Consider the following 25,174-nt stretch of genomic DNA (forward strand, 5'->3'; position numbering starts at 1 on the left):
CTGTGACCCCAATTTTAACATTATGTCCACACTGAAAGACATAGCTGGTGATATGGGGTTTGTGCAGGACAGTGAAGTAATCTCAAGTGGCATCGAAGAGCTTTGCCCGCTCAAATCCCACTGATTAGTATCAGCAGTCATTAATTATGAGCGTCAGACTGGGTGATGTTCTCAGATGAAGCAGAACATGTTTGGCTGTGCAGCTCACCCCTCTAATGATGCTGGTAAACAGAAAGATAATTGTCCTTTAAAATGACTGGGGAAGTCATTCTAAAGGAATGTCACTAGAAGACTGAGATACTACAGTGCCATCACTGAACAACACAAAATATACCAACAAAAAGGCATGTCTGTATGCATGTGTGCACACATATATATAGCAATGCAAACAGACATGCCGTCCATTTTCTGATACACACACAGACATCTACAGGCACCTAGACACGCTTTCTTACCTGTGAAGTCGGTGTTGACTGGAAGGGTGTCACCAGGAAACTGGTAGTAACTGTTTCCTGGAAATCTGGTTCCTCTGACAACAGGACCTTGTGGGTCAGAGAGAGAGACGTCTGTCCTCTCCACCTGGAAAAATTGCAATAATATATAATAATATGAATATTAGTAGTGAGCATATAACAATAATAACAGTACTTGTGACAACAACAATAATCAAATGTTTATTTTAGGGTTATCAAATTGTTAATTCAAACTGCAGCCATTATTGCGGTTAATTGCAATTAGTATATGAATACATGCTGAAATTCTATGAAGATCATACACGTGTTACTACAAAATCACAATAAATACTATAATCCCCAAGTTCAGGTAAAATTGAGACACAACAATAGAACAATTCAAGAGTCTACAGCCATGAGGCTGTGCTTTGAGATAAATGCTAACGTCAGCATGCTAAAATGCTCTCAATGACAATGCTAACATACTGGTATTAAGCAGGTATAATGTTTAGACCATGTTCACCATCGTCATTTATCATGTCAGCATGCTCACATTGGCTAATTAGCAATGAAGACAAAACACAGCTGGGGCTTATGGGAATGTTACTGGTTTTGCAGGTATTCAGTCAAAAACCCAAGTATTGGACAAACTGGAATTTTGAACTGATGATGGCACTGAAAGATCACCAAAGGATTCATCCTCTAGGCACCATGAATGTTTGTGCAGAATATCATGGCAATCCATCTCATAGTTGTTGAGATATTTCAGACTGGCCATAAGTGGTGGACCGACCACTGACTAGCTGCTAGCATGGCTAAAACTGTGCTAAATTACATTTCTATAGACTCCATCACAAACATCTGCAGGCTGTGTATGGGTATGAATATTTTCTTGCCACACACACAAATTGAGAGGAACAAAAAACATAGACATACATACAACACATGCTGTATGTAAGTCAATACTCTTACAGACCTGATAAACTGGGTGTGGTCCATTGAGATGGGCTGGGGGGTCCCAGTCTATCTGAATAGTGGTTTCATTTACTGGATGTAATCGAGGTGAAGACAGTCCTGTTGGAGCTGAGGAAAGAAAGTTAGTAAATGAAATGAGAGACCAAAAGTCAACTCAATGCAAATAAGAACTTTCCTGATGTTTTTGTAATTTGTGGATTTGTGATCTGCCTTCTTACTTTTACAACGCAGTGTTTTGTTTATTAAATATGTCTAAAATGTGGGAACATGTACCACACCTAACATACTCAAAAACATTCTAATGTTGTGGTTGTAAACATTAATGCTATTATTTTGTGATTTTTTTTTCAGTAGAAACACGTCTTTAGCTCATTTCTCTCATACCTACTGCATGTCTAGACGGGAAAAAGTCCCATTTTCATTTAACAGAGGGTCAATTTAATTTCCTTCTTTCACTTTAGATGTTAAATTAAATGTCCCTTTTAAACGTACTGGGAGCTACCGGAGCCGCAGCTTCAACATGTATCATAAATAAATCAACCGGAGGCTGGCTGATATGGTGAGGGGAGATATATAAGAATGGAGAGAGAAACATAGCAAGTGATGGACTGGTGTAGAGATGGGAAAGATGTGTGTGCATAAGTGTCATTCCATCGTATGTGTGTGTGTGTGTGTGTGTGTGTGTGTTTCAGTAATGGTCTAAATGGTCTGTGGTAGGAGTAAATTAACTCTCAGTGACACGCATGCGGACCATCTTTAGTGCGAGTTCTAATAGAGCTCTTAAAAGGGAAGTGGACAGCTTGTGTTAGACAGCTCATCTTGGCACATCAAACCATAAATTACTGCCAATCGATAGCTTACCAGTCTATTGAAATTGAGCTATGGTGACATTTAGAACATTGACAGTGCCACACACACACACACACACACACACACACACACACACACACACACACACGCACACACATGCACACACATGCACACACATGCACACACACATCTTGTTTTAAACAGTGGTGCACTTCTTTGATGTGTGAAGTGCTAGAAAACAAATTCTTTTTGGTTTAGCCAAAGTCTGTGCAGGTGCATTTTTTTGTACTAGGGGCAGGTGGTTAGAAAGTAGGCAGGGAGATGAAAATGCAAAATTGTGACTGCTTCAAAACTACAGTAGAGAAATCGGGATTGCATTGAATATCTAAAATGGGAAGTAGGTGCATGTGACAGTTTGTAGGAGACCTTTATCTTGTGAACAACTAAGCCTTGCAGTATCTGTACATGATCTGACCACAAGCCTCTCACTGAATCAGAGGGCAGGCCTGGTTTCCTGGCCTTCTGATTGAAACCCAGAGGCAAAATGGACCACGCTCCACTGGTTTTGAGGTTTGATCAAACTGGACTTACCTCAGTGAACTGGAGTGTCTCTGGGTGACGTTTGACTGTGAGACTGCAATGTTACTGAGGGTATTATGACTGATTCACTCACCCTCGTAGAGCTATTGTCACCCTTGATGGCACTGGACATCAGTTAACACTCAGGGAGTGTGTGTACTTTACTACACAAAGAAAGATTTGACTGGACTGGTTTAAAACTATAAGGAAACATAGTTTGTCTTCTCTTTCCAGATTACTCCAATTCCCATTCTATAATGATGGTGAAATGAATGAGAATATTTTCACTGTAACAGTAAAAAAAGGAACATGTTCTTCCTACTAGACCTTTGTGTCTATGTGTGATCAGTGAATAGTTAAAAGTGGGAGTGGCATTGAATGGGCCTCAGCAAAAACAAATGCAAAAAGATCTTTTCTCGGAAAGTATGAAAATTCCCCCATTTTCTTATATTAAATATTCATATTTAGGCGCAAACAAAATATCATGAGTGGTTCATAAGTGGATCATTAGACTATTTATTATCTATCATTACATAATTTATTATTATACTCCTCCAGCTGCCTCAGGGTCTTTCTGCAAGTCGATGTCCAGGAGAATATCATCCCCCAAGTTTTATGGCTTCTAACTACATGTCAAATTATTCCTTCTTTATTTCTATCATGGTACAGCTCTGCAATGATACGACATTGACATCTGTATGATATTTAAAAACTATTTTGGTTGCCCTAATAAACTAATGTAATAAAGGTATGCTTTTGTGGGCTGGTTTTCAACAGCACGAATTCAAACTCTGTTGGCTGAAAGTGTTGAAACTAGCAATTCACGACAACATTGTGCAGTTAACACCTGAAAGAGCAAGCGTCACAGGAAAAAAAAGCTAATAGTGATTTAGGGCAACAATACGAAAATGTTATTGCATGAAGCCCAACATCTTTTAAAATGGGCAGCACTACTATGTACCAGTCACAGTTATCAGGGACACAGGCAACTGTCTGTAATTACTGTGAGCTTTAGTGCCCAGCATGCACTGGGCAGAAGGCACCGTGGATCGGTCACGAGTCAATCACCCAATAAAAATAGAACAACCAGTCCGCTATCCACCACACTTGCATATCAGGGAAAAAACTTACAAACTTTGACAGACTTCAAAGGACAGAAGAGTGTGTGTTCATGTTTGTGGGTGTGTATTGTGTCATATGAGACAGCTTTCCTCCCTGGTGATCGGCGTGTCATGTTTTCACTTCTTGTATCGGCTTGTTAATTCACTGAAATGTACTTAACACATTCAGTTTGACGAAAGCCACTTGCCTTATCATGAGTGTGCTCAAACGCACACATGTACACCCACACACAAGGTTAACAGTCCACCAGAAAGGTTAATTTTAGCTGCCGACATGGTAATGAAGCTGCTAAATCATGGGCCAGCTCCCAGGAGCAATTGTGCATGTGTGTGTGTGTTTTCTGTTTTTACAGCGACTGACATGTCTTAACAGGCTCTTGGCGTACAGTTACACCACGCACACAAGTACACCACTTATTGACATGGCGATCCCTTGCCATGCATATTTCTCTCCTCAAGAAGGGCCTCAGGCCAATTATGCGTAAATCAATAAAGTTCCTGTTCTGTTGAGTGGTGTTTCAGTGGGAGTGTGTATGTGTGTATGTCTCTCTGTGTGTATATCTTGTAGAACAAGCCTTTATGGATGTAGGATACATAAAACATCACCATCAGCCCCTGATTAGCCACTCACTTTACGTCGTGATCGATAACTTTGTGGAAAGACACACACATTGAAACAATTGCAAATACATCCACACACATGGACAGAGAGCTCTTTCCTCGTGTCGTTACGTCTGTCTCAGTGTGCACGCTAATGTTCAGTCATGTGCTTTGGTGTAACTCCAGTGGTTTCACAGATGCTGTCTGCCGACTTACAGCAGATGGTAGCCGGCTCTAATGGCCCAGCCTTATGTGTGGTAGATTTATCAGCGCATCAGTACCACGCTCAAGTACACCTCACCAGGAGTGCCACTTAATGAGAGGATCATTTCCTCCTACCAGAGTATCATTTAGGAGACGTCACAATGTTAATTATATTTCTGTAAAACACAATTTTAGGACCAAATTTAAAAGAACTTTTGGACAGATTTTTGGAGGTTTTTAGTTTTCCCTCAGATTTTTACCAAAAATGGGGAGTCAAAGGGCGAAAACATAAGCAATTACATATAAACATACTTATTTTAATACATTCAGCTCTGAGAATTTTACCTCAGCAATACAGATTGTATAAAAAAAAATAAGGAAAGCAATTGTGTACGTTTTTGTACTAGGACTAAGGTTTGAGGAAATCATAAGTACTGTGGTATGATTTGTAATATGGTTGTCTGAAACTTAAATAACTTAAAATGTACATAAATTGTATATAATTGCACAAATGCCATAGTTCAGCACATATAAATGGTTATATATATGGTCACAAAAACAAACAAAAAACAAAAGGAAGGCAACAGAACTTTCTTTCTGTCTCATAATTACAGCTTATTTGTTCGCTACTGTTGATAGTTTAAAGAGGAAAACTGTTTAAATGCAACACTAAGGGGATTTGTGCCTCCCGATATCTTGGATTATGCTCTAAAAGTTATTATTAAATATTTTCTGTGAACTCTCGAGATGATATTAGGTGTGGCACTACAACAGAAGCTCAACACCCAATGGATTAGCACATGCTATGCAAATTGTTATGAGATAAAAAAAAAATCTGCCAAACGGCATATGCTATTATCATTTCTTATAGTTGAAACGAGGGACATCTTTGCCGTTGGATGAAACAAAATGGTGGCAACAGATGTGGCTGTTAAAAATACATTCGAAAAGTCAACTGGGTACAATAAGCCATATTGTATTGTACTGTATTACAGTCAAAAGAAGTCTTTGGAATCACTTGAAATAAACATTGTCGTTGTGTCAACAGATGTAGCCATTAAAAATACATTTAAAAAGTCCACCGATTACAATATGAAGTATCATTCATCACAATCAACACAAGGAAGGACTTTTTGAGAATTGTATGAAATGAAAATATTCGCAACAGATGTAACTGTTTAGAGTACGTTCAAAAGCTCAAATCCCTAAGCAAGTATTTATATTTATTTTTCACAACCACTCAGTGCACCCATTGTCTACTCACCTAAAGGGATAAACAGAACATAAAAAAACATAAAATGAGCAGCAAGAATAGAGACCATGAGTGAACAGATGGAAAAGTGAGTTGAAGGGTCAAGTGAGCGTGCCTGTGTGCAATATGTATATTGCAGTGATTCATGTTCCTCTGCTGCCATGTGCTATTTTGTGTTTAAGAGAAGGTAAGTGAAGCGCCAGGTAGAGATAGAAGTGAAGGATGGATTGAAGGAAAAAGTGAGAAAGCAACAGACTGTCACAGAGAAACACACTGATAAAAATTCTGTGTGTGTCTGTCATCCTGCACTGATCAATTAGTGCTCATCTCAGTCCCATAGATTTGTGCCTGAGTTATTAAACACAGCTAATTCATTCTACTTCCATAATGGTTATAAATTTACAGGAGAGAGAGAGCGAGAGAGAGACATGTGTGTTTCTGTAACTGTGTGTGTTTCTGTGATTCATAGCCAGCAGGAAGTGTGTGCTATGCCACATTTTTCTCCATGTAATTAACAGTAAATTGTTTTTACTGCCGCGTGCCATGAATATCCCCTCTGGTTAACGCGACCAATGCTGTCGCCACTCAAGTACCCAATGACTGACTGTGTGCTTTTGGATACGTATGTGCATATGCCAGAGCCTTGTGTTACAGTTGTTGTGAAGAGAATACCACCCACTTTAATGGTTCAATACTACACAAAGTACGTAACTGAATTGCTATTATCTATATATGTACACATATATCGACAATATATTGGCACAATCAGCATTTCCCTATTTTCAAACTTCTATAGAGCTGCTTACTGCTGTGATACCATATGTACATTTGTTTATGTTTGTCTGCGTCCATGTGCGTATCTTTTTGTTTTACCTGCTGGCAGGGTCCGTCCTGTGCTCGGCAGACTGGTAATGCAACCTGTCTTTGTGCAGAGTGTAACAGTGAAGTTGTACACGTGGTAAGGCTTCAATCCTTTCACTAAATAAACAGGCTGTGGCGACGGTCCCACTCTATGTAAAACCTGAAAAAGAGAGACAAAGAGGGAATTTAAAGTTATTGTGACAATTAATGTTTTTTCTTGATTAGGGAGAATAAAGCTGAGGGAGAAAAGAGGAGAGAAACAGTTTTACACACTGGCCTCAGTACTTTAAGTTACTTTAACTTCGTAAAAACACTGACGGTATAGTTGCTGAACATGGCCTGACAACCCATAATGCACACAATTAATTGTGTAATAATTGTGACCATCAAACCACCATGTTTAATTAAACATAATCTGCTAAGATTATCAGTGTTGTGATTTTAGAGTTCCTGACATACTGCTGAATCACATCAAGCACAATTCATTAAACCGTCTGGACAGTTAAAAGTGTTTGGGTCAGTTTCATATTTATTCATTCCCTGCTTCTAAAACTTTACAGCTGCTGCAGGTGAGATTATGTTCTATCGGTTATACTGAGGATGAGCTAATCCAGCAGCATTTACCTTAAAAAAAACCCAACCTATATATGGAGCCTCTCTACCTTGACTTCTAGCCATTGGAGCAATTTTCACTCAAGTGAAGGCTGTAGGTAAGCTTTGAAGTTTCATAGTCGTCTTGCTTGTTATGCAAGTGCGTGTGTGTGTGTGTGTGCATTTTACCTGACTAACGAGCGGAGGAGCATAGGGATTGTTGGTCTGTTCAGTGAGCAAGTTGACCCGATATTCTGTGACCTGTCCTCTGGCAATGATCCCTTGACCCTCTGCAGAGCTCCACACAACTTTGAGACTGGTGGGTGACAGTGCCGACACTTCTGGAGGAGCCATCAACTCTGGGACTGAACACATGGCCACACACGTATGCACATGAAATATACACATCACACGCCACATTTAACCATTACTTAATGATGAACCAACCATTAACTAATCACGAACAAATCCTTTATGAGTTCTCATGTAAGAACTCACAGTGATCATTTAACAACCTCTTGTTGAAGGAAAATTCAATCATGACAAGTGATAACGTTTTTTAAGATGAAACTGTGTAAATCCCCACATTGGTACACCCATGCACGTCAATGTGCCTTGTCTTCAACTTCAGCATTGAGTGTTACACTTCCCCGAATCACTTGCTGCATCTAGATTAGTATTTATTTAGATTTGCTTCTACAATGAATTTCACTTTTTGATTATGGAAAATCAGTGCTAGATAGTGAGTCTTCTCTAACATTATGTGTGTCTGACTCTAAAACCTGAAAAGTTGCTAATCTCTGAGTTGTAAAGGTTTAGACTCCTAAACTCTGTTGTTGATTTCTTAATATCTTTGGTGAAGTTTTCCTTTGACTGCCACCTAATATATTAAAAATGAACCTTTTACATGAAGTTAATCAAAATAAAATACAAATTTAGACACTAAGACATACATTAAAAATAGAGACTTAATGGTTATTATGTGGATTTAATGGATTTAAGTATTCCGTAATTCTACGGTTGTGATAGCTGCTATTACACGACAGATTAGAGAGAAGGATTCTTTTATTCTACTGTCGATGGCATCTAGCTGTGAAATATGCTGTGAAATGTGATTCATGGTGGACATAACCACAGTCATATTCTTTCTTTCTAACATAGCACATGTACGCGCACAAACACAGACACACACTCCACGTTTAAAATGGTGTTATCATATGCTTGTTATCCAGACACATAGCTCAGAGTGATGTTGGAGGCAATCGTTTAGTCCTAATGAGCCATATCATCTATTTGAAATTCAAATACCTTAATGAGTTCCCTTCCCCCACACGGTTTTTATTTCCTCCCTCCTTCCCTACTTCCTTTTCTCTACATTCCTTTTGACAAATGCCTGTGTTTTTATTAGTATATTATTAGTATACTATTTCTTTTTTATTACATCCATCAACAGAGTTCTCTGGTGGACAGATTTCCAAAACATCACTTGATTACATTTTGGTGGTTACTCAGAGCTCGGATTTCTGTCATTACATAATTTATATTTTTTTTGTCCACATCTTACGCTGCATTTTTGTGCTTGAGGAAAGGTCAGCAACCTCCAGGTTGACTGCAACACCACAGCATTCATAAGCTGAAAACTTTAACCCTGAGCAACACAGCAATCAAGTCTAATATTCTGATTATAACAACAGCCATTTCCTCATCTTTCGGATTCATCTACTTCCCTTCTTACCTGCTTACTTACCTACCTACCTTACTACCGAGGAGTAACCACAGCTGACCATATTTATATTAGAGGCCATAACTTCTAGTGTAAAGTTAAATATATTTAGTTAAAATGCAAAGGGTAAGTTTTGGAATGGGAATATGGATGTAGTACAGGATTTTTATGTAAGCCAGCATCTAATGGCCATGGGAGAAACTCCAGCTTACAAAAGAATCCACATTGGCCTCACAGTACAGCCATGGTGGTTACCAGTTGGCAAAGAGTCTATCCTTTGACAACACTCGAAGGTATTATCCATGGGGAACAATCCCTCTCTGATGACTACGAAGTCATTTGACTTTGTTTGATGTTTAATCACAGTTGGAAAAAGACGAATCAACATATCAACGCAGCCATACTACCTACATAGTTACCTACCTAAAGTGAAATTGATTTAACTTGATCATTTAAATGAACTCGGATACACCCCATGAGTGAATAACAAAAAATGCAAGCTACGTTTAACCATGATTACAATCTATACACACCTCCCTCCATGGTGCGTGCTGTGGTCCACCCTGATGTGACACTTCCTGCCATATTGATGCTCACGACTCTCATCTGATAGGTGGAAAACGCCTGCAGACCTGCTACAATGGTGCTGCTCTCAGGGGGTGAGACTGTGCTCCTATTGGTTAGCTGTGCTTCTGGGGGAACACTTGGATCCAGCCAACCAGAGCTGAGGAACACCCTCCTCTCGACAGTAGGCCCTGAAAGGTTCTGTGATTCCATTGGTCCACGTAGGAAGACCGCATACCTTGTGATAACACCTGAACAGAAAGCAAAATAGTTAAAAAAAGGGGTGAGCAAGACATTAGTACTGATGTCTACAATGAAAGAACTCACTGAACAGTTATTGCTACAATAGCGGCTCCAGGAAGTGTTAGGGAAACACTGCACCAGTTTTATTTTTTTACGCTAGCTCAACTCTTTTTATTGAATTAGTGTCCCAGTGCCAATTCAGCCTGTTTATGATAAAAATAATCAAAGCATCAAGTGTGTATTAGAAACTATAGCCCTGCTTAATACTCATCCCTATTGGCAACAGGATGCTAAAATTTGTCATTTTTCTCACTACAGTAATAGTTTTGAGGAAAGTCTAACACCACAAATAATGAGAAAGCTCTGGCCAATGTTTGGCCCTGTAGTAGAAAACAGACTGATAATGACTAAGTCCTGGCTGGTGCAGTTTAGCTCTCTGGTGGAAACCAGGCTATTGTCCTAATCTCTTTCGCTCTATTCCACTTGCTAATAGGAAAATGACAGAGCTGGGTTAGAATGAGGACAGAGCAGGCAGCACTAAAATACAATACGAGACTTACAGACCCTCTATGGAATAGATGAGTGTCCAAATGTTGTTATAAGTATAAAATACAAATAAAATCAAATAATATTGAGAGGTTTAACTTGGAACCTTTGTTAAAAGACCCTGCATACACTATTTTTACCCTTCTCTCTCTTACACTCTACATTAGTTGTGTTTTTTTCAAGCCTGTCTCCCCCTTTCTCTCCCCTTTAATATTAATATGGTGCATAGAGAATAGTTCCTACAGCATTACTTTATTTGAATCCTTATGTAATGGCTGTAAACTTTAGGCCACAAAATACTCTGTTAACATCCGTGTTGACTTTACTGAACTATTGACACTCCTCTCTACTTCTCCACCAAATATATAAAATGTTGGGAAATGGACAATAAATAATGGACCTTGTGTTAACCAATCACTTTTGTGTTTTCGCTGATATATCTGTTCCATGCAACATCAGCAACCATTGATGTCTGTGAATGATCTTTTAATTCCAAAATTGAAACTGTCTTCAATGTCTTTGCCCCTGTTAGGATTAAATCAGAAAATGATTTAAGCAAAGCCAAAGGCATCGTAGAGAAAAGGGAATTTGTGTATAGAGAGACTCCACATTTGCAAATCAGAATTGAGAAGGTCTAGGCAATGATGCCAACCAGGCAAACACTGTGCTTGTACATACCCCCATTTAACTAGGATAAACTAAAACTGGTGTTGGCAGATGCACTGTTAAAATGTATCTCTTTCAGCCAATGTCTTCTTCACTTTCTGCTTATTTTCACAGAAGCAATGACCACATACATCAAATTAAACACAAATGTGAGGGGGGTACTTTTACTTTCATATATCTGCACCTCTAATTCAACCCTAAGTTTACAACCCTGTTCTCTAATGAACCATGTCTCTAGTTGAGACTACCTCAGCTGAGTTCAAGAAAAATGACAGAGCTGGCCAAGATCAAAAAAGGTGGAGGCGTACAGGTCAGGACTGAGATTAAAGTTGAGTCCAGTTGAGAGCAATATTCTTTAAATAATGATCTGATGATGAGAAAATGAAGGAAGGGAGCACAGAGAAACCTAAGTAACAAGGCTTAGCATGACACTGGGAGGGAAACAGATTAACAAGGAGAGAAAAAAAATAAAGAGACACAAACAGAGAGAGAAACCAGGTTACAGGGCTTTGTATGACACTGAGCCTTAGAGCCATTACAAAGCTCTCTGGATTTACCAAAGGCAGTTCAGTTCAGTGCGTATTTCTGTGTGCGTGTGTGTGTGTGTGTGTGTGTGTGTGTGTGTGTGTGTGTGTGTGTGTGTGTGTGTGTGTGTGTGTTAGAGGTGTTACTTGATTCTCATACTTCTAAAGCCATGCTACTAGGCAAGTGTTTCATGTTAGTAAAAAATGTGTGTTGTGTGCATGTGTGATTATTCTACTGTATTATTCATTCTGACATGGACATTAATAATTTATATATTTATTATGTCATGTAATTGTACTATACTTATAATAAATAATTCTTAATTGCATGGATGTGTGTACCGTTTGTGTTTGTGCATGTTTTCTGTATTAAGTCCTACATGTTACATGAGCTGTGCAGTATGCATGTGTATGTTTGGGGTCCTACCATTTGGCCGACTGGGAGGCTCCCAGGAAGCATGCAGTGTATGAGGTCCTGTAGCAGTGACTCTGGGTTGGGGCTGGTTTTGTGGGGGGGCAGAGGCTGTCAGAAGAGACAGTGGTTGGGTAGAAGTGCACCCCCCAGAAGAACACGCCTGTAGACAAGGTTAGGATTTTGTCAGACTCAAGCATACTTGCCATATTCCTTTGAAGATACTGCTTCACGTATCTTATCTTTTTACTGAGAATTAGAATCATGTCTCTAAATTTGGCTATATTTTGCAAAGAGATGCAAGCACTAAAAACACTGGCTGTTTGCCCCACCTACCTCCAGTATTACAGTGTATTGGGTGAAGGGCTTTAGACCGCTTGCCACAGCCTCTTTAGATAAACCTGTGTAGTGAATGACGGGCTCTGCTGCACTAGATGACTCCGTGCAGGATAACACAAACCTGTGGGAGATAAATAATCGTGATAATCAATTCCTCTTTTCTTCATTTTTCCATCTGTCTCTATCACTCCACTCGACCACGGTTTTGTAATGTGTTTTAGTTAAACTAGTGCTGGGATGTCACAGGGGCCTTGGAGCTAAGATGTGTACCATGTAAACTGTTCCTGTTCTGGAACCAGGCTTTTGTTGCATTTCCCTCTCTGTTCCCACACTTCCTGTCTGCCTCTCAACTACACACCATCAATTAAAAGCAAACATGCCCCCAAAATAATCTTAAATACATATAAATAAATAAAAACTATCTAACCTTCAAACTTGACTGGTCCTTTCCATTCATATGTCTATCCTCCATCTCCTCCCATTGATCATAACCTCCCTCAGTACCCTACTCTATCATATCACTTATTGATACTCCCAACTCCATATATACTATATCCACATTTTTCTCCTCCATCAAATTTTCCATAATCCAGAGATTTAAGATTTCTATTATTGTATCTGGGGGGAAACTGGGTTTGAGACAAATAAAATGTTTTTCCCTTCTTCTTTCCCCTCATTCCTTTCTCCAGCTCCAACTCCCCTCCAACTGTGCATACGTTTCCTCCTGTATCCATAAATCGTACTTTTAGTTGCTCTCTACATCTGCTGTTCTCCATCTCTCTCTTCTCCTTTAATTATTATATCTTGAGCTCAACCTAACTGAAGCTGTCTGTAATCTCACTCTATCTTGTTTGAAAGGATTAAAAAGATGAATTAATGAATCTACGTGGATCATTACAATGTTTTTGGAATCCCAACATAGGCTATGGGTAGAGCAACTGAAAATTGTGTCCGACTTTGAAGACCCACAAGTTGGAGTGTAACTGAATCTGAATGTTGACTGGCTGGGTCTGGGTCTGGGTCTAACCCCCCCCCCCTTTCCCTCGTTACTTACCTTTCCACTGGGCCTGTATCGTTTCGTGGTGTGCTCCAGTTAAAGCTTGCGGTGGTTGCACCAGGTCGTCCCACAAGATTTAGATGGAGCTGTTCTGCTTCAGGTGGTGCACCTAAAGTTTGGTATGAGGCTGATGCACTTATTGTCGCACCAGCCACATTAGCTGTTATAAGCCAGTAAGAGTAGTTGGTGTAGGGAAACAAATCAGTGTCTTCAAATGATTCAGGGCCTTAAGAAAAGGAGGGAGAAGAAAGGAGTAAGAGGGGAAGAAGCAATCAAGGGAAAACATGTGTATTTGAAATAGTAAGAAGGAGATTAAAGTTGTTTGAAGACCTGGGTGGATACTTACTGAAAGGATGGTGACTCTGGATGCTATGCACTGACTGTCCATCCCTGATGAGTGTGTAGTTGAGTGTGTTTGAGTTTGGGGAGTCAGGTGGATGCCAAGAGAGATGAAGGGAAGAATAACTTAGAGCAAAACCTACTGGTGTAGGTTGCTGGGAGGGTGCTGCACAGACAGAGACAAAAATAGAGAAAGAGAAAGAGATGAACTGTAAAAGATACAGACAAACAGACTGAGAAAAACCTATGACTAAACAGATTAGCTTAGCTTAAAACAAAGACTGGAAACAGGGGGGAACAGCTAGCCTTTAAGTCAGTTGTGTGGATGTGCGCTTGTGTGCATGTAAAACAGACCTTTACTGCAGCCAAAGTGGTTCTCAGGGTCAAAATGACTCGCTCCAGGTTGACATAAATCACACTTGTCTCCAGTTACCAGTAGCTTACACACACACACCCCTGAGTCTGGATGACATGAACCATTGACACTGCCCGCCGGGTCACAGGCACAAGGTTGGCATCTGGTCAAGCAAAGGAAAAAAATAAGAGATCATGAAGGCGTTTTGTACAGTCTACAATCAACAACATCAATGGTTGGATAATTGTACAAGTTGTAAAATAGTGCTTTCATAGTGCTGAGAGTCATGCATCAAATACTATAGTGCTTGGGTGTGGGTGTCAGGTCACAAATAAGAAAAAGAAAATGCATTCTGAAATGTATCCGCATTAGTGTGCAAATGTTCAAAGTTAACTTGAGAATGGGAGTGTGTGTGTGTGTGTCTGGAAGGTGTTGGGTCTTCACCTTAACACTGTGAGGGAGACCCTCACTATCATCTATCCCACCCACTATCTCCCTCTAGCTGTGAAACTAACTTCACAGGAACTGCATTCCCCCTCAGAGTTGTCAAAGTGTGTATGTGTGCGCACGTGTGTGTGTCTGACGGTGTATGTGTCTGGGTCACCAGTGTGGTGTTACCCTCACTGGGGCTGGGCAGTGGGTGATCATCCGGCCAGCCACCTCACACCTCTACACACGGCCACATGCACACACACACACACACACACACACACACGGTCACATGTGCAACACAATCTGCTTGTTGGAAGATGTTTGGCTCACACTCACATACACACCACCAGTGACACAGAATGTAACACTGTATAAACCCTATTACTGTCACACACACACACACACACACACACACACAAAAACACACATGGATAATGTGTGTTTTTCTTTCTTACACATACTGTACTCACATGCTCTCTCTCTCTCTCTCTCACACACACACACACACACGCTACACCTTCTTTATTGGTGTGTGAAAAGCCACAGCCTCTTAACGAGCCGCAAATTTGTCCTGTCAACTGGTGCTCACACACACACACAGACACCCACACTAAAAAACACACAGGTTCAAATACACACATACGCACAAATGCAATAGTGACTCGACCTTCACTCCATTTCCAAGGAGAAAGAAAACACCAACATCACACCCATTCTCTCCTTTTTCATCAACCTCAATGTACAGTATATGTGTGAAAGAGAGTCATTTGTGTGTATTTAGTGAAATATAGCATGCTAACACAAACAAGCAGCAGTGACATGCAGGGAATTGTGTGCAAATTAACATAAACTTGTCACAATATGATAATATGTCACATAATAACTTTAGAAATTACTTTCAAACATGTTTAGGTCCCATGTAATTGTAGGTTTGAGAGTATTAGAATATTACACATGTAATCCCTTATAACAAAATTATGTGTGTAAGTGAGTGTGTGTATGTGCCAAAATTTAATCCCTCCAGACAAAATTCAGCGTTTATCTGACCCAGTTCTCCATGGAGACACATAAAGACACAGGACTACATCTTCAGCCAACTGCTTGCACATCAATTTGTGTGTGTGTGTGTGTGTGTGTGTGTGTGTGTGTGTGTGTGTGTAAATTCATTTGTCTAAAGCCTATTGATTGAAGGGGGGAGGACAATTTACTTGATGACATTTAGATGAAGACTGTGGGCACAAGAAAAGCATTCAGCAGTAATAACGGAACACTTTGTCATTTTTCCTGCACAAAGAAAGAAAATAAGACAAGAAAAAGTGTAGAAAGGAAGACAGACAGAGACAGAGGTACAAACTCGCTAAAGGTTAATGCTTGCCTTTTACAAGATCTGTGCCTCTAACCATTCTTTCTTTATCAGTGTTACTATCTACAGCACCCCATCCCTATTTTTTCTCACATATTTTAATTATTCCACTCTTTTCTTCCCAGTGCTTCCCTTCCATAATCTCTTTGTAAAGTAAACTCTTTATCCCTCAGTTGTTTTTTTCTCTCCTTCCATCTTTCCATCCCTCTCTGCTGTGAGGAGATCTCAGCCACAGCCTGAACACAGGGGAATAGAGCTATCAGGCAAGGTCAGTTAACACACACACACACACACACACACACACACACACACACACACACACACACACACACACACACAGTGGAACCACTAGTCAAACAGTTTGTGGATCATCTATCTGCTATGACACCCTGTTGAGAGGAACGTTTTTGTGTGCGCACCAGTATTGCACAGGATGCAATGTGTACAGTTACATTTGTGTATGCGTGTTTTAAGTTGTGTGTGTGGCTGTGTGAGTGAGATAGCCTGCAGGTAGAGACATGAGCAGTAAAGGTCAAAGCAGCTCTTAACTCATGTAAGTCATATGTCTGCCAACCAATCTGTAAACTGTCTTTGCAGTGACTGCACCTGCTGGCATGTGTGCTCATAGGTGCAGCTGCACGTGTGTGTGTGTGTGTGTGTGTGTGTGTGTGCGTGCAGGTGGTGCAATTAATTAATGGATAAAAGCTTTACAGGATGTGCAATGGGCAGATATGGTGTTCATCTTTGTGTGTGTGTGTGATTGACTTTATGTGGGTTACCTGCCCAGGCCAGGGTTGAATCCGAAGAACATCTCTCGACACTGGTCACAGCGTCGCCCTCCCACTGAGGGATGGGCACACACACACTGTCCACTCTGGCTCTCACAACCACGCTGCGATGCTCCCATGGGATGGCAGTCGCACTCCGCACACATACTCTGATCTGGAGAGAGGTAGTAGCCTGGACAGAGACAAACACACAGTGAAGCCAAATTATAAATCCGATTGCTTGTCTATTCATCTTTTCTTCTGCCTACATGTGTACTTTTAGTTTCCTCCTTCTTTGTTTCTCTCTTTTTCTCCTTCCTTCCTTTGCTATTGCCTTTATTTTCAATGGCTTTAAAATGCACATGATGATTTCTGAAAGCACAACTCAAAACAACAAAAGTTGTTTTATGTTTAGGTTGTGGTCTGCAAAATTCTTACATTTAATGTCACAAATTTCATATGTGGCTGCATTCAAAATTATTTGAAGGTATCACATAGGCATTGTAAAAACTATGAACGAGCCAACATACATGGTGCATGTTCTGACAAACTGACAGCATCTGATTATATGGTATTATAGCGTTCTATATAAAATTCCTTATATAGCAAATAGAGAATGAGTTTTGATTTTGGACGCAGCCTGGCACAATTTTGAGACAACCACTTTATGTCCCGCCTAATAAGCATTAGGGGGTGTTGTTTGCCATTTATTTGTAATAAAATTTAACACAAAGCCAATAAGTGTGTGTGAGGTTACATTAAGCACTCCCGGTTCTAAAGTATAAATCAATTCTGTTTATTTTTGTCAAGGCTAATAGCAACTAATAAACAAATCATATATTCTATTTAGCCACTTCGACAGGAAATTCTCAGTGGCATTTGTGAGAAGCAATTTGTAGGAATGGAGCTGGGCAAAAACAATGAAATAATTGAATAAAAAAAAAACTGATTAAAAAATCAGATTTGTTTACAAAGATTGTTTACAAAGTTGTACATCTATGGTACGTCCTGATCAGTACTGAATATTGCCTTTATTTGATTTTGGGGGTATTTGTGAGATAACAGAGGACACAAGACAACTATTGTCTTGTGTCCTCTGTTACTCTTTTTAACATCCCTCCATCAATACATCCATTCACAACTTGTGTTACAGTAAACCTGACTGTGCTGTTGGTCCTTCTCCATTACAGACACAATACAACATCTGTTACCTCTTGTCCCATAAGACTTAAACACACACACACACACACACACACACACACACACACACACACATTCATGCGGTAACGCACACACAAATATCAAAGTGAGATGAGTGAGAAGAAGCAATCTTTCCCCTCTATGGCGCTGTTGTTGAGACCTGGCACAAACGGGACAATCACTGAGTGGAGATCTGGCAGAAGGCATACGCCAACACACACACACACACACACACACACACACACACACACACACACACACACACACACACACACACACACATGCACAAACACACATACAAAGGAACAAACACTAAATGTTTGGAGAACCAACCATTGTTCTTCACCATTTTACTCGGAATCATTTTTGGTTCGTCTGACCTTTGGGCAATAAACAATCAACTATAATTATTAACTATCCATCCATCTATACATTATTCCAAATACACTCACCAGGCCGGCAGCCACTGCAGTCCTGTCCATAGCGTGTAGGGACACAAACACACTGCCCTGTGGTGCTGTCACATGCTGACCCCACCGCTGTCCCTCTGGGGTCACAGATACATGGTACACAGCCCTGGGAAGACTCATCTGATAGGACACAAAACAACAAGAGAAAGCAGAATAGATTTAGACTTTTCTCCCAACCCGTCACTACTTATACAACACAAAATCTTTACACAACAAAAACTAAATATCTCCTCAGACAAAAATCCTTGTACATTACAAATGATGATGTGTCTGTATATGAGGTAAAGAGAACACAGCCATTTGATTTCAATTAAAGTAACTATGCTGTTTCTCAAGAGACTCTACTTCTCAAACTATATAGAGTATGTCATTTGTTCAACTTCACAACTTCAGCTTTGTAAACAGTGTTGGACTAAAAGACTGTAAATACACTTGGATGTTACTTTGGCTTCAGCTCTGTGTTCTCTTACTCTGGAGGTGTAAACTCCTGTTGTAGTAGTTGTGGGCACAGTTGGTACACTGTGCTCCCTCCACCCCCTCTCGGCATGGGCATTGTCCGGTCCACATATCACATGCACCGTCTGGCACAGTGCCAGCGATGTCACACGCGCACGGCAGACAGCCCAGGGAGTTTCGCTGCTCCAGGGTGTGGTAACCATGACGACAAGAGTCACAGCGATGGCCTTCCACATGTTCCTAAAAAAAAAAGGAGGAAGGATGGGAGGGACAGAAAGAGGGAACATATAGTGTAAAAAAGATGAGAGGATGTGAAAAAGAAAGACGTTTCAGTGTGCTGGATAAACTTTGAATGAAGTGTCATTATAACATTATAGTGACTCCAACGACCAAAGTGACCCAAGGCAGCCTCGAAAAGAACTGCCAAAAAGGTTTTGAACTGGTCAGTCACATTAAGGTAAGTAATATTAAAAATGTCATTACCAAGAAAGAGAAAATGTACACTTGTTAACTTGCCTTACACACACACTGTCCTGTGTGAGCATCACAGTGTGTCCCGGGTACTGTCCCTTCTTGTGAGCAGTTGCAGGGGGCACAGGATCCCTCCAGTCTTAAACCATACGAAGCCCTGCCACAGGAGTCACAGCGCTGCCCCCCCACCCCGGGCTTACACTCACACTGCCCCCCCTCAGGCTCACAGAACGGGCTGAGGGAACCCAGGGGGTCACAGTCACATGGGACGCAGCCGCCTGGGTGGGACAGGTTCCAATAACCAAACTCACAGCGGTCACAAGAAAGACCTGGAAGGAAAGCATGAGAGAGAAAGAGAAGGCATTTGCAGAAATGTTGAGGAGGGGACCAGCGGAGAGAACCAGAAAGGAAATAGAAATTAAAAAGTAAATTGACACTCGCTTGTTCACCAAGTAGCGTTTAGCCTCTCTCTATTTGCAGGCGTGTGTGTGTGTGTATGTGGGAGTGAGAGAGAGCGAGAGAAATTGTGGGTGAGTGTATAAAACTGCCATCATTAGGGCCAGGCCCTCTACATATGATGGATCACTCACCTAAGGCCAAACACTTAAATTCACTGAGCGAGAAAATAAATAAATTAAGCAACTACAAGAAAAGAATGGAGGGAAAGAAAAAGAGGAGATGGAGGGATGGAAAGATGGATACAGGAACATAAAAATAATATAAAACTACCATCTGGTGTAAAATCAAGAAAAGGTGAGTTTTGTTCATTAGAAAACTCTGGAGTTAAAGTACTTACGTAGAGACGTTTTTTTTCTCTGTTTGTGCCCAATTATCTTTTTAGAATGATTCATTATTAATAGGTTTCACAAGATTTTGTCTTGTAAAACATAGAAAATTAAAGAATTTTCAGAAAAAATGTAGCTTCTTTTAAGTTAGGCCTTCCTTACTTTAACATTTCTCAGTATTTTCAATGTCAAAAAGAGCTGTGCAGTAACGCATGTGAAATGAACTTCTAAAATTCACTCATTGCTCTGTCATTTATGCATTTATCTTAAATTTAGTCTGTTCGCTCATTTTATTCTGACATTGTGGCAAATTATTTCTTAAAGGACCAGTGTTTAGGATTTAGTGGCATCTAGCTCTCCTCACCACCTCCCTTTCCTTCAGGTGCATTCGAAATTCAAGGTGCCACTTCAACGTAAAAACGTAAAAATGTAAAAACTAGAGCCAATGTTTGCTTTCCGGTCTGGGCAACTGTAGAAACATGGTGGTGCAACACAGGTCCCACTCCTGTGTAGATATGAAGAGCTCATTCTAAGCTAGCGAAAACGCAACAATTCTTAGTTTCAGGTTATTATATTATAGGAAAACATAATTATTAATATTATGTTCCATTTCTGCCAATAGAAAATCCTTGTCCTTGTCAATTATTTATGTTCTGTTTATAATTACTGTATAATAACAAACACCAAAACTGATCATACTGTAGGAGGTTTTATGGCTACAGCAGCAGTGCTATGCTATAAGGCTAGTTAAACTATGATATGCAATGTGAGCGAGCGGGGCTTATTTGAATATGCCATACGTATTCCATGACAGGCAATCTGTCCCTAAATGGATGCCTGGGGGCAACGCAGTCACCACAGCCGTTTATGAGGGAACGTGTGTTCGTATGTGGGTGGGTGTGAATGTGTGTGCGTGCACATACATTCATGAGAGAATACCTGTACATCTGTGTAAGTGCACATGACCAAGTGTGTGCGTATCTGTGTGAGTGTGTGTCCTACTCAGTGTGCGGCAGACACTTGGCATTTCCCCTGGTCTGCCCACTTTAATAATTTTATAGATATGAATGCATTTCTCTCCATAGATCATATTTCATAATAGTTCAGTCAAGATGTGTCTGTGCGTGTGCTGAGGTGTGTGTGCATGTCTGAGTGTGTTGGTGGTAAATACGCAGGCTGAATGATGCGTACAACTCTAACAATGCTGTGATATATTGTACGAAGTGTGAATTTTTCCCAATAAAACTGTACAATTTATAAAGAATCCCACACCAATTATAAAAAGAGTTGCTGGCAAAGTAATTATATTTTCTATTTACATTTTAGGCATGGAGCTGAAAAAGTTGGCATTTGCGAATCCTATCTTTGCAACGAGTCTTGTGACACTTAAAAAGAAAACAAAACAACAACAGAAACCACTGAGAAGATCAAAGAAGAAAAGAAGAGAAAAGAGAAGAAAAAAGTCAGAAGACAATAAAAGGGAAAGAAAAGTGAGAGCATTAGAGACTAGAATGTGTTGGAAGATATTAGATCAGGACAGAAGGGAGGTAATTTTGTGTTGGGCCGTGCATGTGTGCACGCGAACATATGTGTGTGTGTTTTCGGGACATGGCCCAGCCCTTTTATCAGTAGCCAGCTGGTTAACAGGCTCATGCATCACCATTTCAAACACTATTATGTACACACTGCACTCTGGCACCTTGTTATGAGTGTGCGAGTGTGTCTGCATGTGTGTCTGTGTGCACACATTTCAATTCCGTCCTTCTGAAGCGTGCCTGCCATTGCTCTACTCAAAGTATCAGCTTGGCGGTAATAAATTGCCATAATCAAATCTCATTTCTGAAAAATACCTGTGGGAGCAACCAAACAAACAAGGACAGAAAAAAACGAAAGTGGGTCTTGTAAGACGGAGTGTGAAAAATACAAGGGGCTGCAGCAGTTTGTTTTAATCAACTTGGCATTGAATTAGAGAATTAAATACCAGCTTAGTCCTTGATGGCATGCATGCGCACTCACACACACATACACACACACACACACAAAGACATGTTTATGCACACACGCGAAGAAACTCTTACAATCATGCAATACATACAGTTAGGCAAAGACAAAAGTACATGAACACACGATCACATCCAGACCCTCTCCCTCTTACATATACATAAACAGACACTCTTACACACATTTACAAGTTCACATACACATGCCCGCCCTCACACGCACAACCGTGGGCCCTTGATAGCGAGGCTTAGCAATAACCATGATGCGTTGAGTTGAGGAGCGTTGGCCGGTTTTGCATTTCATACGAGCCTGCTCTTCAAAGACACACAGGGGAGAGAGTGAAACCATTTATCACAAAGAGAAGCACAACGGCTGGAAGCACCGCCAGCAGAAAAGCCTGTTTATTTTGGCTGGCAAAACACTTTGGGATATGGATGTGTGTGTGTGTTTACGCCTATGTGTATACACATGCCTGTTTTGGTGTGTGCACCCAGTATATCCACTTTTGCTTTTGTGTGCACCCCAATGAGCAGCTGCCACTATGTATTAATTAAGACGCCATTACTGGACAATTAAACAGAGTAACTGTTCTAATGAAAAGCTAAATTTACCAACAAAGTACTTGGGGACATTTTGTAAGAGAAACTATTTTGGGGACCAGAAATTTTGGAGTTGAGGCGTGTGCTGCTGTGGTAAAATACCAAGGTGTGCAGAGATTGCTGATATTGCCCTCAATTTACTTTTATCTTTTCCCACAATGAAATTGCCCGGCTTGGGATTTAGAGGGATGGCATGAACTTCCATGTGTGTTACACTGTCCGCGTAAAGTTCCTCGCCAGCAGGTGGCAAGAGGCAGCTCTGACAATCAGTGTCTCTGATTGTAGTGCAAAACACTACAGCACTGGCAACTTACCATCAAATATGTCACCAAAATAAAACACAAAAACAAGAATCTCAGAGATTACAACTTTAAATACAAATGTTTCTCCAATGTTTGTCAGTGGTTTGTTTACCTGTGACATGGGGTTTACACTGGCAGTGTCCCGTGTCCTGGTCGCAACTAGGAACGCCTCCTGTTGAGGTGCTGATGATGCCAATGTCACTGCAGTTACAGCGAATGCAGCCATTTGGATTTGAGGCTTTAAGACCATACCAACCCGGCAAACAGTCTGCACACCGACGACCTGTTACTGCAACCTTACATTGACACTGACCTCCTACCTGGAGGTGAGAGACGCAGAAGAAGAGAGAGAGAAGAAATCATTTTTCTTTTCAACCAACTTAAAAACATTTCAATAATCAAATTGAAGTTACAAGGGTTTTTGTTGGTGTGTACCTGGGCACACTCCATGCTGCCGTTGACTGTTCCAGCAGTGTGACAGTTGCAAGGCTGACACACATCAACTGAAGTGGGATCAGATTCCTCCAGCCTGAAAAACCCACTCATACACAGCTCACAGTTCTTACCTGATAGTGAAAGAGACAGAAACAAAGTGAGACGAGAGGAAAAAAAGTCAAGGGAATAGGCAGAAACCACAAAGAGATCAAGACAGTTGACAAGTTCAAAAGTCCATCAGGAAAATATGACTGACACACATGTGACTAAGGCACAATATGCCAGCACAAAACCAACAGCAAACACTTTATAACCACCCTCCAAATGACCACCACCATCACTTATAATCAATTTCATAACAGACAAAAACCCATAACCCTCTTATTCCCTTTACTACCACTGAGAAGGTATAACATAGTAAGGACTAAGACGTTCATACACAGTATCTGTATTTGTTGGAAGCATGTAGTACAGACTTAGAGAAAACTCAAGAAAACTTGAGTCTGTATCTGCTACAAAAATCATACTGCAGTTATACAAATATTAAAATAGCACACACTTCAGCATAATGATATTTTCTAGCTCTTGAAATGATAGAAGTAACATCTGAGGGTGTTTGACATCAGGTCTGTTATTGTTTGAAAGTGCTTTAACACTAAGGTTGAGGTTAAGAAACATAAAAGTCATGTTTTAAAATATATTTATTTCTTGTGAAAATGTGAAAAAACAATTAGTTAACTTGTGTTGCTAACACTGTACCCGTGGTGTTGTGCATGCAGTTGTCACAGACGCCTCCTCCTCCTCGATAGTGCTCATCTGGTTGGTCATCGGTTCCAACATCGTAATGACACGAAAGGGCGTGGCCGTGACACTGGCAAGACCGGCAGTTCATAGGCTGGAGCTGGTCACCTGATCTGAATGGCTTGTCATTGTAGAGGGCCGCACAACGCTGGCACTGTAGGAAACAGTTACATACCGTCTATAAATACAGACACACATTTCTTTATTTGTACTGTAACATAACATACTGTTCGGATATGCTGCCATAATTGTTATTAGAATTTACTAAATTACTTAGCAGCTTGCAGAAATCATAAGAGTTTATGAAGTTTACATAAATACAGATACTGCACACATGCAAGGACCCAAAAATGTAATCAAATTTGAGACAACAATCAAAAGCGCTCTACTGTCTGTGAGAATACAGCATATACCTTTAAATTAATTACAGCCTTGGTGTTAAAAACAAAAACATCCTTTGACAGGAGATTAGAAATGTATACAATCATTTGTTTTAAGCAATGACATAAAAAATGAAATAAACTGTGCATTTACTGAAAATAACTCTGAAAAATGGTCCCATGACAAGTGAAATGCTTGCTTTTGTGGAACAAAGACAGAGAATGAGAGACACAGTGAGGGGGGGGGGGGGGGGGGGTATAAAGAGAGAAAAATCAGCAGCCCGTGTAAATCTAAATCTAAAGAGAGAGAAGAATAATGTTCATAACTGAATAGAAAACACAGAGGTATTCTCTACTATATAATAAAGAGCCAGGACATTTACACACACACACACACACACACACACACACACACACACACACACAGCATAGGGAAATCAGACCGCTAATGAGGAGTGACTTGCAACAGCCAGGGCTCTCACACAGGCCCACTTTCATG

The 25,174-nt window shown here is 40.4% G+C and overlaps 1 protein-coding gene across 1 annotated transcript in view; it reads right to left on the reverse strand.

Moving 5' to 3' along the window:
- The window catches only part of ush2a (Usher syndrome 2A (autosomal recessive, mild)), a 190,163-nt gene that overhangs the window by 127,399 nt on the left and 37,590 nt on the right, over nucleotides 1–25,174 (reverse strand). Inside the window, exons 13-29 of the mRNA XM_070906384.1 lie at nucleotides 24,254–24,449; nucleotides 23,495–23,625; nucleotides 23,172–23,379; nucleotides 19,418–19,701; nucleotides 18,916–19,141; nucleotides 18,428–18,565; nucleotides 16,788–16,968; nucleotides 14,213–14,376; nucleotides 13,866–14,024; nucleotides 13,517–13,745; nucleotides 12,460–12,583; nucleotides 12,139–12,286; nucleotides 9,702–9,983; nucleotides 7,635–7,810; nucleotides 6,867–7,014; nucleotides 1,429–1,535; nucleotides 456–579 (exon numbers count right to left, since the gene is read on the reverse strand). Coding sequence (XP_070762485.1) covers nucleotides 456–579; nucleotides 1,429–1,535; nucleotides 6,867–7,014; nucleotides 7,635–7,810; nucleotides 9,702–9,983; nucleotides 12,139–12,286; nucleotides 12,460–12,583; nucleotides 13,517–13,745; nucleotides 13,866–14,024; nucleotides 14,213–14,376; nucleotides 16,788–16,968; nucleotides 18,428–18,565; nucleotides 18,916–19,141; nucleotides 19,418–19,701; nucleotides 23,172–23,379; nucleotides 23,495–23,625; nucleotides 24,254–24,449 — 3,025 coding nt within the window. The remainder of the gene's footprint in view (nucleotides 1–455; nucleotides 580–1,428; nucleotides 1,536–6,866; nucleotides 7,015–7,634; nucleotides 7,811–9,701; nucleotides 9,984–12,138; nucleotides 12,287–12,459; nucleotides 12,584–13,516; nucleotides 13,746–13,865; nucleotides 14,025–14,212; nucleotides 14,377–16,787; nucleotides 16,969–18,427; nucleotides 18,566–18,915; nucleotides 19,142–19,417; nucleotides 19,702–23,171; nucleotides 23,380–23,494; nucleotides 23,626–24,253; nucleotides 24,450–25,174) is intronic.

This window comes from Enoplosus armatus, chromosome 1, assembly GCF_043641665.1.
Source record: "Enoplosus armatus isolate fEnoArm2 chromosome 1, fEnoArm2.hap1, whole genome shotgun sequence".
Taxonomy (NCBI): Eukaryota; Metazoa; Chordata; class Actinopteri; order Centrarchiformes; family Enoplosidae; genus Enoplosus; species Enoplosus armatus.